The sequence below is a fragment of the Zalophus californianus genome, chromosome 5, assembly GCF_009762305.2.
Source record: "Zalophus californianus isolate mZalCal1 chromosome 5, mZalCal1.pri.v2, whole genome shotgun sequence".
NCBI lineage: Eukaryota > Metazoa > Chordata > Mammalia > Carnivora > Otariidae > Zalophus > Zalophus californianus.
In genome coordinates this window covers 57315831-57333360 of record NC_045599.1, presented here as the reverse complement: position 1 = coordinate 57333360, position 17530 = coordinate 57315831, and the positions used below count along the sequence as shown (strand labels likewise).

At 40.3% G+C, this 17530-nt stretch overlaps 1 protein-coding gene across 3 annotated transcripts in view; it reads right to left on the bottom strand.

Moving 5' to 3' along the window:
- IQGAP2 (IQ motif containing GTPase activating protein 2) overlaps positions 1-17530 on the bottom strand; it is a 289377-nt gene that overhangs the window by 232106 nt on the left and 39741 nt on the right. For all 3 annotated transcript variants that reach the window (XM_027604836.2, XM_027604841.2, XM_027604837.2), the window contains exon 2: positions 11699-11798. In XM_027604836.2, coding sequence (XP_027460637.1) covers positions 11699-11798 — 100 coding nt within the window. The remainder of the gene's footprint in view (positions 1-11698; positions 11799-17530) is intronic.

Here is a 17530-nt window from a genome sequence, read left to right as displayed (position 1 = left end):
ATAGTAATAAAGAGGATTTCCCCCCCTTAGGTACTTTTTCTGGGGTCAACTGCAAAAGGATATGGAGATACACACACACACACACACACACACACACACACACACACACACACACACACACACACACACACACACACACACACACACACACACACACACACACCCTATAGAAGGCAGCTTGTAAGGTGGCGCCTAATGATTCCCGCCTTCTAGAACTCATGCTCTTCTGTAATCTTCTCTCCTTGAACACATGCTGGATTTAGCAACTTGATTCTAGTGAATAGAATACAGCAAACTATGGGACACCACTTCCAAGAACAGATTATAAAAGGGCTCTGGCTTCCCTCTTACTCACCTTCTTGCTTGCTCACTGAAGGAAGCCAGCTGCCATATTGTGAGCTACCCCACAGAGAGGCCCATCTGTCAAGGAACAGAGGGAGGCCTGTGGCCAACAGCAGCAAGGAACGGGGTCCTCAGGCCAAACGTACATCAGGAACTGAATCCTGCCAACACTATGACTGAGCATGGAAGCAGATCTGCGCTGTTTAAACCTTGGGATGACTGCAGCTTTATGAGAGACTGAATGCCAGAGGACCCAGTTCAAATGTGACCAGATTCTTGACTCTCAGAAATTGTGAGATAAATATTCATTGTTTTAAGCTGCTAAGTTTTAGAGTAATTTGTTACAAAGTCATGGGTAACTAGTACATATGCCAGATATCCTCTGCTCCCCAACAGAATTGTGACTGGTTCTTCACATCATCATGTAAACCCTTTAGCGTATGGAGAAACACTGGGTCAAGAGCCACTTTATAAAGCAGTTCTCTCTCTTTTTTGGTCCTAAAAATATGCCTTTCATAGTCTTCCTTGTCATTAGTGTTAGTATTGAGACTTAAAAGTCCATATGCCCATAAGTCATAATTTTATCAACTAGGAGCATATAATTTCAGCCATAAGTCATCTTAATATACGGGTGACCTCTCCCTCTCTTCATTCAGTCAGTCATTCTTTCTTTCACTGAAAAATACTCTATGTCCTTCTCTGGGTAACTTCTAGCTTACTGTGTTATCATTCAATGTCTAGGATTCCCAGGTTCATAACCCACTGGGTCACATAGATGGCAGGAACCATCTAACTGCAACATAGAATTTTTCACTGAGACTAAGGTTAAATTTTACCTTTAGGCTGGAAGTCTAGCCAAACCATCTAGAATCTCGTCTGTGCTGAATCTAATTTACATCTACTTCTTACCTCCAGGAAAACGAAAACATACAGAAAACGAAGTACAACTAACCCTAACTAGTAAGCAAATGATAATAACCCAGTATTGGGCATTAAGTGTTTCATTCAAGTATGTGACAGATACGATGTTATGGTACCTTGTAATTGGGGTATTTGACCTAGGTGGGCCTGTCAAAGAAGGACTCCCCGCAGAAGTGAGCGGAGATCTAAAGACCGTAGTAACTGACTAGATAAACAGGAAAAGGGAAGAGTACATGCAAAGGTCCTGCACAGGAAGTAACATGGAAAAGGAGTGAATGTGGCTGGAATACAGACAATTAGGGAACAGGGCACAATATGAAACTGGAGTCCAGGCTGTAAGGACAGGGCTACGCAGAGCTTAGGAGGCCCTGTAAGAGGGTTTAGTGTTCATTCCATGAGAACCACTAAATAACCACTGAGTGGTTTTCAATGGAGTTGGCCACAACAGATCAGAGTTTTGAAGAAATTCATCTGACTATGATACAGATTAAGGATAAAGAAGCCAGAGGAGTGGGGAAACCAGTCAGAGACCACTGCAGTAATCCAGCAAGAGAAGTTAGAAGGCTTCAAGAGGCTCGTGATGAGGGCAAGAGGTGAACACAGCAGAGATATTTAAGAGAATGGTAGGCTGGATACAGGGAGATACTCATGCACACACATGCAGAGAGATTAACGGAGCAAACGTAAATGAAGGAAAGAATTTAAAGCTCATGAATAAAAACTTTAGCCAAACAGTAAGCTTTTTTGAGCACATTATTAGTTGCTTTATCTCTGTCCCCCAAAGTGATCCTACTGTACCTGTTTATACATGGTAGATGCTCAAAAGACTATAAAATGAATACTTTTTAGACAATCCATATATCACAGGTATACCTTCTGTTCCTATTTTGTCTGCTAAATATCATTTAATCTTATTTAACAGCTTTACTAAGGTCTTCTCCAAGTTAGTCTGGTCAAAGGAACAGTTTTAACGAGATATAGTTTATATACCATACCTTTACCCTTTTAAAGTATGCAATTCTAGTTCTAGTACACTCAAAATTATGCAACCATCACCACAATCAATTTGAGAACATTTTTGTCCTTGCAATAACAAACTTCATACCAATTACCAGTCACTCCCCAACCCCTCTGTCCCCCCAGGCCTAGGCAATCAGTGATCTACCAACTGTCTCCATGGATTTGCCTTTCCTGGACACTTCATATATACAGAATTATATAGTTAAGTGGCCTTTTGTACCTGGCTTCTTTCACTCAGTATATTTTCACTGTCCATCTGTGTTGAAGTATGTATCAGTATTTCATTCTTTAAGATTTTATTTATTTGTGAGAGAGACAGAGATAGCGACAGAGACGAGAGAGAGAGAGAGAGAGAGAGAGAGAAAGAGAGAGCGCAAGCGGGGAGGAGAGGGAGAAGCAGGCTCCCCACTGAGCAGGGAGCCTGATGTGGGGCTCAATCCCAGGATCCTGGGATCATGACCTGAGCCAAGGCAGATGCTTAATCGACTGAGCCACCTCGGCACCCCAGTATTTCATTCTTTACAACCATTTTTATAGCAGTTTTAGATGCACAACAAAATTGAAAGGAAGGTACAGAAATTTCCCATATACCCCCCACTCTCACATAGTGTCTCCCATTATCAACATCCTGCACCAGACTGGAGTATTTGGTCTAATTGATGAACCTACATGGACCCATCGTAATCATCCAAATTCCATTGTTTACATCATGGTTCACTCTTGGTCTTACACATTCTGTGGGTCTGGACAAATATATAATGACATCATTCAGACAATTTTCACTATCCTAAAAATCCTCTGTGCGCCATCTATTCATCCTCCTCCCCCACTACTGATAATTTAACTGTCCCTACAGTTTTGCTTTTTCCAGAATGTCATAGGTGGAATCATATAGGATGTAGCCTTCTCAGATTTCACTTTGCCGTATGCATTTGAGGTTCCCTGAGATCTTATCATGGCTTGATAGCTCATTTCTTTCCATTGTCTGGATATGCCACAGTGTATTTATTTTTTCACCTACTGAAGGTCATCTTGGTCATGTTCAACTTTTGTTATTATTAAAAAAATCTTTCAGGGACACTGGGGTGGCTCAGTCGGTTAAGTGTCTGCCTTTGGCTCACGTCATGATCTTAGGGTCCTGGGATGGAGCCCTCCATCCAGGGAGTCTGCTTCTTCCTCTCCCTCTGCTCCCCCTTCCCCTTGCTTGTGCACTCTCCTTCTCTTGCGCTCTTGTTCAAATAAATAAATAAAATCTTTAAAAAAATTCTTTCATCAACATCCATGTACAGTTTTTTTGTGTGGACCTAAGACTTCACTCCATTGATTAAATAATAGGAGCATGATAGCTAGATCATATGGTAAGAGTATGTTTATTTTTTAATAAACTGTAAAACTGTCTTCCAAAGTGACTATACCACTTTGCATCTCCATGAGCAATGAGAGAGTTCATGTTGCTAGAAATCCTCACAGTATTTGGTGTTGCCAGTGTTTCAGATTTTAGCCATGCTGCTAAATGTACAGTGGTTTCTTGTTTTATTTCGCACCTTCTTGATGACATATGATGTGGAGCATCTTTTTCTATGCTTATTTGCCATCGGTATGTCTTCTTCAGTCATGTGTTTTTTAGCCCATTCTTTAATCTAGTTCTTTTCTTACTGTTAGGTTTTAAGAGTTCTTTACAAATTTTGGGTAACAGTCCTTTATCAGATATGTTTTTTGCAATTATTTTCTACTAGTCTGTGGACTGTCTTCTCATTCTCTTGACATTGCCTTTAGCAAAGCAGAAATTTTTAATTTTAATGATATCCAGCTTCCCAATTTTTTCTTTCATGGATCATGCCATTGGTGCTACATCTTAAAAGCCACTGCCATACTCAATTTCATCTAAATTTTCTCCTTTGTTATCCTTTTGAAGTTTTATACTTTTTCTTTTTACAGATAAGTCTGATCCATTTGAGGTATTTTTTGTGGAGGGTATAATGGTATATTTTGTGAAGAGTATTGGGTCTAAGATCTAGATTCATTTTTTGCATGCCCAGTTGTTCCAGCATCATTTGTTGAAAAGATCATCTTTGCTCCATTGTATTTGTTTGCTCCTTTGTCAAAGGTCAATTGATTATATTTATAGGGGTCTATTTCTGGGTTCTCCATTCTCTTTCACTGATCTATTTGTCTTATGTTTCACCAATGCCACTGTCTTCATTGCTGGAGCTTTATATTAAATTTGAGGACCGGAAGTGTCAGTTCTCCATGCTTATTCTTTAATATTGTGTTAGCTATTCTAGGTCTTTTGATTCTCCATGTAAAATTTAGAATCACCTTGTCAGTATGCAAAAAATAACGAGATTTTGGCCGACATTCTATTAAACCTATAGATCTAGTTGGGAAGAAGTGACATCTTAACAATATTAAGTCTTCCTATCCATGAACATGGAATCTCTCTCCATTTATTTAGTTCTTCTACTTCATCAGAATTTTATGGTTTTCTTCAAATAGATTTTGTGTGTATTTTATTAAATTTATACCTAAGTCATTTTTTAAAAAAGATTTTTATTTGTCAGAGAGAGAGAACACAAGCAGGGGGAGCAGGAGAAGGAGAGGGAGAAGCAGGCTCCTCAATGAGCAAGGAGCCCAATGTGGGACTCGATCCCAGGGCCCTGGGATCATGACCTGAGCCAAAGGCAGACGTCTAATGACTGAGCCACCCAGGCATCCCCCTAAGTCATTTCTTGAGCCTAATGTAAATGGAGTTATGGTCTTAATTTCAAATTGCACTTGTTCTTAGCTGGTATATAGAATAATGATAGACTTCTATATATAATCTTGTATCCTCCAAGTGTGCTGTAATTGTTTATTAGTTTTTTTTTTTTTAGTTTTTTCAGGTTTTTTTTATATTGTCTGTTATGTCATCTGTGAAGAAATACAGTTTTATATCTTCCTTTCCAATCTGTATATGCTTTCTTTTTTTGCTTTATTGTATTAGCTAGAACTTCCAGTACAATGTTAAAAAGGAGTGGGGAGAGAACACCTTTGCCTTTTATCTGATCTTAATGGGAAAATTTTGAGTTTCTCAACATTAAGTATGATGTTAGCTTTAAGCACGATATTTTTTGGTCATAGCCTTTCTCAAACTGAGCGTGTTCCCCTCTATTCCTCTTAACTAAGAATTTTTATCATGATTAAGGGTTGGATTTTGTCAAATGCCTTTTCTGCACTGATATATTGACATCATCATGTAATTTTTCTTACTTAGCCTATTAATGTGATAGATCACACTAACTGATTTTCAAATGTTCAACCAGCCTTGCACACCTGGGATAAATCTCCCTTGGTTGTGATATAGTCTTTTTTTTTTTAAATACATTATTGAATTTGATTTGTTAATATCATTTTTATATATGAATATTTCATTGTAGGGATATACCACATTCTGTTTATTCATCAGTCGATGTACACTTGGATTATTTCCATTTTTTGCTCTTACGAATAATGCTTCAGTGACCATTTGTGTGTAGGTTTGCATGCACACAGGCTTTCAGTTTTCATGGGTATATACCTGGTAGTGCAAATGCCGGGTCCTATGGTAATTCCATATTTAATTTTTTTTAAGGAGCTGCCAGAATGTTTTAAAAAGTAGTTGCACTGGGACACCTGGGTGGCTCAGTTGGTTGAGTGTCTGACTCTTGGTTTGGCTCAGGTCATGATATCAGAGTCATGAGATCGAGCCCTGTGTTGGGCTCCATGCTTAGTGGGGCGTTTGCTTGAGATTCTCTCTCTCCCTCTCCCTCTCCCTCTGCCCCTACCCCCACTCCTTTACTCTCTCAAATAAATAAATCTTTAAAAAAAAAAAGTAGCTGCACCATTTTGCAATCCAACCAGCACCTACCCTCATCCTTGCAAATACTTGATATTGTCAGTCTTTTTGATTATATATATTCTAGTGTGAAGTAGTACCTCATTGTGGTTTCACTTTGCATTTCCCTAACAGATGATGTTAAGCACCCTGCCCTGTTCTTTTTTTTTAAAATTTTTTTATTATGTTAATCACCATACATTACATCATTAGTTTTTGATGCAGTGTTCCATGATTCATTGTTTGTTCATAACACCCAGTGCTTCATGCAGAACGTGCCCTCCTCAATACCCATCACCAGGCTAACCCATCCCCCTACCCTCCTCCCCTCTAGAACCCTCAGTTTGTTTTTCAGAGTCCATCATCTCTCATGGTTCGTCTCCCCCTCTGACTTACTCCCCTTCATTCTTCCTCTCCTGTTATCTTCTTCTTTTTCTTTTTTCTTAAAATATGTTGCGTTATTTGTTTCAGAAGTACAGATCTGTGATTCAACAGTCTTGCACAATTCACAGCGCTCACCGTAGCACATACCCTCCCCAATGTCTATCACCCAGCCACCCCAACCCTCCCACCCCCAACCATTCCAGTAACACTCAGTTTGTTTCCTGAGATTAAGAATTCCTCATATCAGTGAGGTCATATGATACATGTCTTTCTCTGATTGACTTATTTCACTAAGCATAACACCCTCCAGTTCCATCCATGTCATTGCAAATGGCAAGATCTCATTCCTTTTGATGGCTGCATAATATTCCATCATGTATATATACCACATCTTCTTTATCCATTCATCTGTCGATGGACATCTTGGCTCTTTCCACAGTTTGGTTATTGTGGACATTGCTGCTATAAACATTGGGGTGCACGTACCCCTTCGGATCCCTACATTTGTATCTTTGGGGTAAATACCCAGTAGTGCAATTGCTGGATCGAATGGTAGCTCTAATTTCAACTGTTTGAGGAACCTCCATACTGTTTTCCAGAGGGGTTGCACCAGCTTGCATTCCCACCAACAGTGTAGGAGGGTTCCCCTTTCTCCACATCCCCGCCAACTTCTGTCGTTCCCTGACTTGTTAATTTTAGCCATTCTGACTGGTGTGAGGTGGTATCTCATTGAGGTTTTGATTTGGATTTCCCTGATGCCGAGTGATGTTGAGCACTTTTTCATGTGCCTGTTGGCCATTTGGATGTCTTCTTTGGAAAAATGTCTGTTCATGTCTTCTGCCCATTTCTTGATTGGATTCTTTGTTCTTTGGGTGTTGAGTTTGAGAAGTTCTTTATAGATTTTGGATACTAGCCCTTTATCTGATATGTCATTTGCAAACATTTTCTCCCATTCTGTCGGTTGTCTTTTGGTTTTGTGGACTGTTTCTTTTGCTGTGCAAAAGCTTTTTATCTTGATGAAATCCCAATAGTTCATTTTGGCCCTGGCTTCCCATGCCTTTGGTGATGTTTCTAGGAAGAAGTTGCTGCGGCTGAGGTCGAAGAGGTTGCTACCTGTGTTCTCCTTTAGGATTTTGATGGACTCCTGTCTCACGTTTAGGTCTTTCAAGCATTTGGAGTCTATTTTTGTGTGTGGTGTAAGGAAATGGTCCAGTTTCATTCTTCTGCATGTGGCTGTCCAATTTTCCCAACACCATTTGTTGAAGAGACTGTCTTTTTTCCACTGGACATTCTTTCCTGCTTTGTCAAAGATGAGTTGACCATAGAGTTGAGGGTCAATTTCTGGGCTCTCTATTCTGTTCCATTGATCTATGTGTCTGTTTTTGTGCCAGTACCATACTGTCTTGATGATCACCCTGCCCTGTTCTAATTGTACATTTGTATCTTATTTGGTGAAATGTCTATTTAGAACCCTTGTCCACTTCAAAATTAGGTTTTTACTTTTTATGTTGAGTTATAAGATCTACTCTGGATACAAATCTTTTATCAGATATATGATTCGCAAATATTTTTTCCCATTTTGTGGGTTGACTTTTCACTTTTTTGATGATATCCTTTGAATCAAAAAAAAGACTTAATTTTTATGATGCTAATTTATCTATTTTCTTTTTTGCTTGTGCTTTTGGTGTCAAGTCTCAGAACCCATTGCTTAACCCAAAATCACAAAGATTTGCTCCTGTTTTCCTTCAGGAGTTTTGTAGTTGTGGTTCTCACATTTAGATTAGATTATGCATGAGATAGGGATCCAAATTAATTTTTATGTGTATTACCAGTTGTGTCAGGATTATTTGTAGAAAAGACAGTTTTTTCTTCACTGAATTGTCTTGACTGATTTTTGAGTTAAACTAAACTTTCATTTTTAGGATAAATCCCACTTAGTGGCATATAATGCTTTACATATGTTACTGGCCTTGGTTTACTACTATTTTGTTGAGGATTTTTGTATTTGTATTCATAGGGATATTGGTCTATCATTTTCTTGAGCTACTTTTGTCTGGTTGTGGTATCAAAGCAATACTGACTGGTCTTCGTAGAATGAGGTGGGAAGTGTTCCCTCCTCTAATATTTTTTGGAAAAATGGGGCAATATTTTGATTACTAACTCAATCTTTTTGCTTGTTATAAGTCTATTCACACTTTTTATTTCTTTCTGAGTCAGTTTGATAGTTTATATCTTTCTAGGAATTTGTCCACTTCATCTAGGTTATCTTAAACATATTTGTTGGCTTATAATTGTTCATAGTAGTCCATCATCCTTTTTGTGTTAGTACTGGTATTTCCTCTGAATGAAGTAACTTTTAAATGGTTTAATAATTATCATAGAATTTTGAAATTAATAAAAGCAAAATTAAATATATAATGGACTATTACAATTTTGAGTTTTTACAAATTCTGAGTTACAGGACATACAAACACATCCTTCCAGCTCTCACCTCTGGAATGAAAAAAGAGAGGCACAAAGAAAGAACCCACACATTTTTAGTTAAAATACACTAAAGTCGGTTCAACTGAATTAAGAAACAAGAAACAGCCAACCACCCTTACATTAACACATGCACATGCATCCACTATAATAAATCCACTATGACAAATTCCGAAGGTATGAGCATTGTAAAACAATCATGTGCCAAACCCTCTCAAATTTTTGAACAGAGACTAATCCACCCATTTCTTGAGTTCAGGACCATCAGAGTTCTATACATTATGCTTTCTGAAATCATAGTTCACATACATAGTTCACATAATGCACATATGTATTAATGACCACATAATTTTTTACAGACTCCATGACCAAGAATCAGGTTCCCTGCAAGTCACAAAAAAGTCCAGATATTAATAAGATTCATAAATACATATTACATCTGATCTCTTCTTGTAAAAAAAAATTATAAAACCATCTTATAGGAAAAGTTGTGTATTTTATAGTGTTTTCTTTCAATAAAACTATTCTTGGGATGCCTGGGTGGCTCCGTTGTTAAGCATCTGCCTTCGGCTCAGGTCATGATCCTAGGGTCCTGGGATCGAGTCCCACCTCAGGCTCCTTGCTCAGTGAGGAGCCTGCTTCTCCCTCTGCCTCTACTGCTCCCCCTACTTATGCACGCGCTCTCTCTCTCTCTGACAAATAAATAAATAAAAATCTTAAAAAAAAAAAAAAACTATTCTTAAACTTTCTTCAAAGAACCTGGACCAATTGTGGACTTTTCTAAAACAAAATTCAACTACAAAATTTTGAAAATGTTAAAGAATATGACAAGCTTCCAAGCTGTATTGATACATTTGAAACATTCAGGAGAAAACTATGCTTATCACCATATACCTGACTGGTACTCAAGTTTGTAGAACACTTACGCCTTTTTGATTTTAGTTGATTTTTGGGGGGGGGAGCCCCAGGATGTAGGGCAGGCGACACTAACAGATTTTTTAATTTAAGCATTTTTATTTTATGACACAATGATAACTCCTTACTGCACTAAAATATTTATCATCCCATTAGAGAGGAGACAAAACTGAATTTCCCACAGGTTAGATGACCTGCCCAAGGTCACAGAGCTCCTAAGTGGTAATGTTGGGACCAGGAAATCCAGTCCACTGACACCCAGTCACACATCTCCTCTGTGTGACACTGCTTCTCACTTAGAAAAAACAAGAGGCAAAAACTTAGAACACAAAGTGTGTTTAAGAAGAAAATTTCCAGTAACTCTCCCTCAACATTTTCTCTGAAAGCATGTTTATTTTGAATGTTTATGAATCACTCTCCTTATCTTTGTTATCAACAACTTGACTAAAAGCATGTTTTTCATAACCTTACCAATATTGGGTCTTCAGTGACCTGCAGCCTGTCAGCTTCACATACTTAATAACCTCTAAAAGTAGTCTTCAGAGCTTAGATCTATAAGATACTGTTAAAATATTAAAAAACCCAGAGAAATCCCCTTTCATGCAATTTTGAGGCCAAATTAGCTCATGTGTCACTGAATGTTCTTCTACACAACACTGATTTAAAACCTCATTCTTTGCAACTAATGAATTGTTGAACACTGCATCAAAAACTAATGATGTACACTGGGGAAGGTATGTGCTATGGTAAGTGTAAGTGTGCTGTGTAAGACTGATGAATCATAGACCTGTACCCCTGAAACAAATAATACATTATATGTTAATAAAAAGAAAAAACAAAAACAAAAAAACTAATGATGTACTGCTCTACGTTGGCTAACTGAACATAATTTAAAAAAAACTTCATTCTTCTAGCTCTGTAGATAGCTATTTATCAGTGATTAGAGATAATTAATACCAATGACCATTACCTAAATATTTTCTACATACTTAAGAAAGCTGGAACATATAATCTGTCCATGGAACAATACTGTTGTTCAATCACAGCAGGAAGCACTAAATGAGAATGTAACTCATGGCATATGAGCACTGTAGCAGTATTCACCCAGCACAGGACAAAGTCCTTCCAATTCCTCTGACACAGAGCCCTAAGTCCTAAGTACAAATTAGTTTATCTTCACTTTCTCCTCAGAGAAACCAACATTTACTTATAATCTAAAAAGTCTTCAAGAGTCAATATGATTTTAGAGACAACATATCCTAAAGTGGTCACACACCCATGGGTTAAAATGGAGATTGCAGTCATAAACCTACTCTCTAACCTAGTGACCGATGGACTTCAGTCCCAAATGATACCATCCTATAGGGCATTTATAATTATTGGGGTGGGGGTGAGAAAAATATCTGAGGACGCTCTGGGTGAACATGATTAAAGTATACTTATTGCGTTGAGCCCTGCGTAACATATAGAATTGCTGAATCACTGTCTTTGCTGCTCTCCCACATCCAGACCAGTGAGATGAGGAATTTGAAAAAAATCTGCTCTTTGGCCAGAGATTTCCTGGGAGAATCTGAGGAAGAAGGCCTAGCTGCTTCCCTAGTGCCTTGACCCTGGTTGTGGCAGCAAATTTCTCTCAATTAGCCTGACCATTTACCAGAAAAAACAGGTGGTTCTTCTCCTGCTACACTGCTACCAACAAGACTGCAAATGAGTTGTTAAAAGCATAGGACCCCAAAGAGCATCTAAGAGAAGGTGCGCAAGTAGACTGTGTTGGGATCTTACCTTTTGGCTTCCTCTAGGTGGCACAGATATTCATAAGCAATGTTCTGCCGTCTCCTCTCATCCATCTCCTCTGCAGAGAGCCTTTCATCATCCACGATAGCTAAAAATAGAGGAGAGTGTCACATTACTCCTAAGGGCAGGATTCATCAAATAAACACCTGAGACAACAACTAGAAAAAAAAACTCATGCAATTCAACATTGGACCCTGAAAGACAGGGGTATTGAAACATCAGGCATAGAAAGATTTGCCTTTGCGTTATTACAATATGTCATTGCTAGCAAAAAAAAAAAAATGCAGTATGGGTTAAAATTACTACATAGAATGAGAACAGTCGTAGTTCATAGACATGATGCCGTAGAATTTAGACAGTCTCAAATCAATTCGAGCACGGTCCACTTGCAACAACTTTCCTTAACAAGCTTGTAGAATTGGCCCAGTGGCTCAGCTCGGACCTTCCTGGAAATTCTGAGGTTTAACAAATAATCTACAAGGACATGTGTTTTCCCACTCCTAAAGGGAATTAAAGCTTCTCATCCAATGCAAACCCTATTTTATAGATGCCAAACTCTGAGATTCCTCCTTCACATATTTCTTGGCCTTTGTGAGACTAACCTTCCTGGTCAACAGGCATCCAAAAGAACAAAACAAAGGAGCCATCAAGTGAGAAGTTTTCAAGCCCACACTCTATTCCAACACAAACCTAGTTTATAAACTTCCACAATTCAGCTTTGCTTTTCTATAGAGAACATGGCCTCCCCATTTCCTGAGTGCATTTCCTCTGCCCAGAGTCTCAAGAGCAGGCGCTCACCTGTCACATCAGCCAACTCTTAGCCGTCAGTTTTCATGACAACATTCCTTTCTCATAACAAGGAATTCCTTTTCCTTCTTCAATCCTGAACTTTAATTATGATAACTATAAAATCAATTTGGTTTCCAGTTTGTTACATTGTTCCTCTAATGAACACAAGATATGTGTGTAGCAGGGATATGGTCACATGGGGCAGGAATGTCAGTATGCTCTTTTCTTCCGCAGCCACGAGTTCCAATCAGCAATTTCATAAACGACACCCCTGGTTCCAAGCATCCGTCCATCCCTAAGAAAGGCCAGTCCCGTGCCCTACTGATGAGTCCAAAATATCATCGTGGCAAACAAAAGGAAGGAAGACCAAATTTTGAACTCTTACTGGAGCAAGTACAATGCTAAATGCTTAAGATCTAAAAAGAATACCAGAACCCTTAAAGAACTCAAAAAAGAAGGGTTTAATTCTACATCAATATAAAATATGGCAGAATTCCATAAGCATATAAAAACATGCTAGATGCTTATTTACCAAGTGCTTAGTTTGTTTCAAGCCCTTAGGCCGTGTTTCTTACGAACTGTCTCACGTAAGTCTCATGACAATATGAGGCAGGTAATTTGTCCCACTTTACAAGAGCAAACAGGTTTGAAGTCATTTGCACAAGTGAAAAGTAGAAACATTAGGGCTAGAAATGTGTGGATAGGATAGGGGAAAAAAAAAAAAACCAGTATGGAAGAACTTAGGAAAATGTCTCTTTTTATAGATGAGGAAGAAAAGGAACCAGCAGAAGAGAAAGGGGAGATGTGGAAGAGCACCAGAACAGGCTTGGCTATAACCAAACTGGGCCAGAGAAGCAGGTGTCTCCACACATCTCACTACCCTTACCCCATCCCCCCTTCCTACCACTCTCAACTTCCCGGTATGGCTCCATTCCTCGAAACAGGGAAACCTCATCCTGGACCAACAGTATCAATAAGGGTCAATGAAGATTTGTGTTTGTCAAAAGCATCTTCTTTTTCTTAATAAACTCAATCTGATATGAACTTTGAAAGAGAGATTTCGAGTTTAGGAGAAGTACCAAGCTCTGGAACCACCTCCTCTGCACCCCCACCTCAAGATCCCAGGTCTTCGCTGTCTCTCCCCTGGACTCTTCTTTTTTATTGGACAGAGAGAGACACAGCGAGAGAGGGAACACACGCAGGGGGAGTGGGAGAGGGAGAAGCAGGCTTCCCGCTGAGCAGGGAGCCCGACGCGGGGCTCGATCCCAGGACCCTGGGATCATGATCATGACCTGAGCCGAAGGCAGACGCTTAACGACTGAGCCACCCAGGCGCCCCTCGCCCCTGGACTCTTGCAACCGCCCTCAAATAGCCTCAAGGCACCCCTCCTCCACTCGTTCTCCTCACTACCACCAGAGCATCTTTCAAACACACAGTCCTGCAGATGTTATTCTCCCTCGCAAAACCTGTGATGGGTCCTCATTTCTTCCAGAACAAAGCTCAAGCAGACTTTCCTACTCCTGCCCTACAAGCAGCCTGCATTCCAGTCACTTCTTCCAGAGAGCGCTATATTCCAGCACCACACCACAGCATTTTAGGTTCGAGTGCTTCTGCACTCCACTTTCTCTCTGCCTGGAAAGCCATTCTTCCACCTTCTGTGTGTGACATCTTCTCAAAAAAAAATTCTGTGGATCTCCAAGTGAGGATATACCTAATTTCCTCAGCACTTTGTTCACCTTTCTATTACATCATTCATCACAGAAGCTCAGTCACATCTCCCTCTACAAGATGGGGTTCTGTACGGGAAAGGACTCTTGATTCATCTACATGCCCCCCCCACATTTATCATGGTTCCCTGAAGACAGAGAACACACAGCCCTGTGCTGAAAAATTACCTTCATGAAGTGAGCTCAGCATCATCCCGTAAATGAAGATATTTTGCAAATTATGCTTTTCTTATCTTGAGTTTTCTCAGAAGGTAACTGGCATGTCCACATTTCCTCACCTATTCTTCTATTTCCACTGTTCCTAACACTTCATCCCCAAGACACCACATGATTTCTAGTTTCTTGTTCTAATTTTAGTCTAAAGATGGTCTCCTATTTCTGACAGGACACTTCATTTTATAGTAACTTCAGACACATTAAAGCTTGAAAACAATATAAAACTCCTAGTATGAATCCACATGATTGTCCTACCCTCCCCAACTTTTAAGTAGGAGTACAGGAGTCACTTTCTAAAGGAGCCACTCTCACTGCCACCTTCCTTTTTGGCTGCTACTTCCTCCCACCTCAATCAACCGACCCAGGAGGAACCAGAAATCTTAACAGCACTCGGTTCCTAGGCCTCAACCCCCAACTCCCTGCACAAGCCACGCAAGAACCCACCAGTCCAGGAGAGCTGCTGAGAAGCTCTCTAACTATGACTTCACCCCATCCAAAGGGAAGATTTGACTAAATGTTTGAATTAACACACACATACACACCCCACAAAGCTTTAAATGGCAGTTTCCAACATATTGGCCACAGCTGATAGAATTCTGCCCATCTTGATGGCTCAACTCAACAATCACTTCCTTCCCTGTCTTCCCTGTTTGCTCCCACTCAAAATGTGCTCTCTCCTGGCACCTCCTATACTGCTTCATTTAATAGTAAACTCCTAGAAGGCAAATTTGTGTCCTCAACGTTTCTGGCTCACTATCCTGCACAGGCTACGTGCTCCATAAGAATATGTGACAAACAAATCATCTCTTATGAGGAATGGTGAATACGAGGGCTCTAAAGTATCTATGTGGGTAGTTTGATTTGCCTGCTTACACCTTCCTTCCCTTCTGACCTGGCCCTCGGGACCACCTATCTGGCTACTGCCCTCCCCATCACATCCACTTCAGCCTCACCTTCCTGCCTTCATGACCTATGGTCAAAGCATATGCTAAGGCTCGGAGTGTGAGAATGTCTGAATCACAGCAGAAGGCAAGATAGGATGACTGCTACTTTTTCTGCATTATTCAATGTTGACTAAGTAGCAATTTCTGATAAGAACCCCTGGCATGGATAATCACCCTGCCATTTAAAAAGCCATCACGGAACTGATAAAATCATCCACTTCAGCACGACTTAAGCACTCTCCCCTGTTACTGTGTGGTCCTCATCATCCCCCTGAATGACAGACATTATCTCCTTCTTACAAATTAGGAAACGGGTCCTGCGAGGGCAAGGGATGGCACGCAGATACTCCCTGGGTCACTGGCACAGCCAGGGCTGGAGCCCAGATCCCTCAGCTCTGCAGCCGCTGCTCATTGCCCCAGGCCCCGCCGCTGCTAAATCAGAGCGAACCAGGACAGGTGTTTGTCACCACCAAACCCAAGGGCCCTCATAACCACTTTTATGTTAAGGCAGCTTGACTAACTGTGATTTCCTCTGAAGTTCACCTTTACTTGCTGCCTCGAACCCTAAGAGGCACGAGGACATTGTAAAAAGCAGCTTCCAGAACTATAAGCAACTCACAAAATGCCTTTTGTAACATTAGCGGACGCTGGCTAAAAGATGGTACTTTAAAGTGCTAACATTCTAGGGAAATCACATGAGAGGGCTTATTCAGAGGTGTAAGGAGCAGAACAAGCATTGGTAGAGAAGGTTTTGAGTAAAACTCTTAGCGATGGAAGGAAACTTAAGGAGTGCATTTTCCAAAGAACGCCCATAAAATCCAATATGAAAACAGCCTGAAGACCTACCTCATTCATTAAGGAGTTTGCCTGGTCACTTAATTTCCGCTACTCTACTTGCTCCTTCACACGCACAGACACCAAAGCCACCATCTCCTTGGTATTCAAACTCATTCACTTGTTCGACAAATATTTGAGGGGCTGCTTTGTGCCAGTCTGTTCTATGGGCAGATACAAAGCATGACACAGGAAGTCCCTCAGCAAGTTTTTATTATAGTTAAACAACTCAAAGTGTGACATAATTGCAGGATGCTTAGATAGGTAGGGATACACTCCCTCCAATGGAGGATGGGTCAGCAAGAATCACAAACACCAGGACTAGGAATCTCTATTTGATGAAATGGTAGTATTTAAAACATGTTGCTTTAAGGAAAAGCAGGTTAAAATATGGTATAAAGCATCAATTCATAGTACCATACTAGAGTTTAGCATTTTATACACACATTATGATTTCTTTTACTTTAAATTTTTTATTGTTATGTTAATCACCACACATTACATCATTAGTTTTTGATGTAGTGTTCCATGATTCATTGTTTGTGCATAACACCCAGTGCTCCAAGCAGAACGTGCCCTCTTTAATACCCATCACCAGGCTAACCCATCCCCCCAGCCCCCTCCCCTCTAGAGCCCTGTTTGTTTTTCAGAGTCCATCGTCTCTCATGGTTCGTCTCCCCCTCCGATTTACTCCCCTTCATTCTCCCCCTCCTGCTATCTTCTTCTTTTCTTTTTCTTAACATATGTTGCATTATTTGTTTCAGAGGTACAGATCTGTGATTCAGCAGTCTTGCACAATTCACAGCGCTCACCATAGCACATACCCTCCCCAATGTCTATCACCCAGCTACCCCGTCCCTCCCACCCCCCCACCACTCCAGCAACCCTCAGTTTGTTTCCTGAGATTAAGAATTCCTCATATCAGTGAGGTCATATGATACATGTCTTTCTCTGATTGACTTATTTCGCTCAGCATAACACCCTCCAGTTCCATCCACGTCGTTGCAAATGGCAAGATCTCATTCCTTTTGATGGCTGCATAATATTCCATTGTGTATATATACCACTCCTTCTTTATCCATTCATCTGTCGATGGACATCTTGGCTCTTTCCACAGTTTCGCTATTGTGGGCATTGCTGCTATAAACATCGGGGTGCACGTACCCCTTTGGATCCCTACATTTGTATCTTTGGGGTAAATACCCAGTAGTGCAATTGCTGGGTCATGGGGTAGCTCTATTTTCAACTTTTTGAGGAACCTCCATACTGCTTTCCAGAGCGGCTGCACCAGCTTGCATTCCCACCAACAG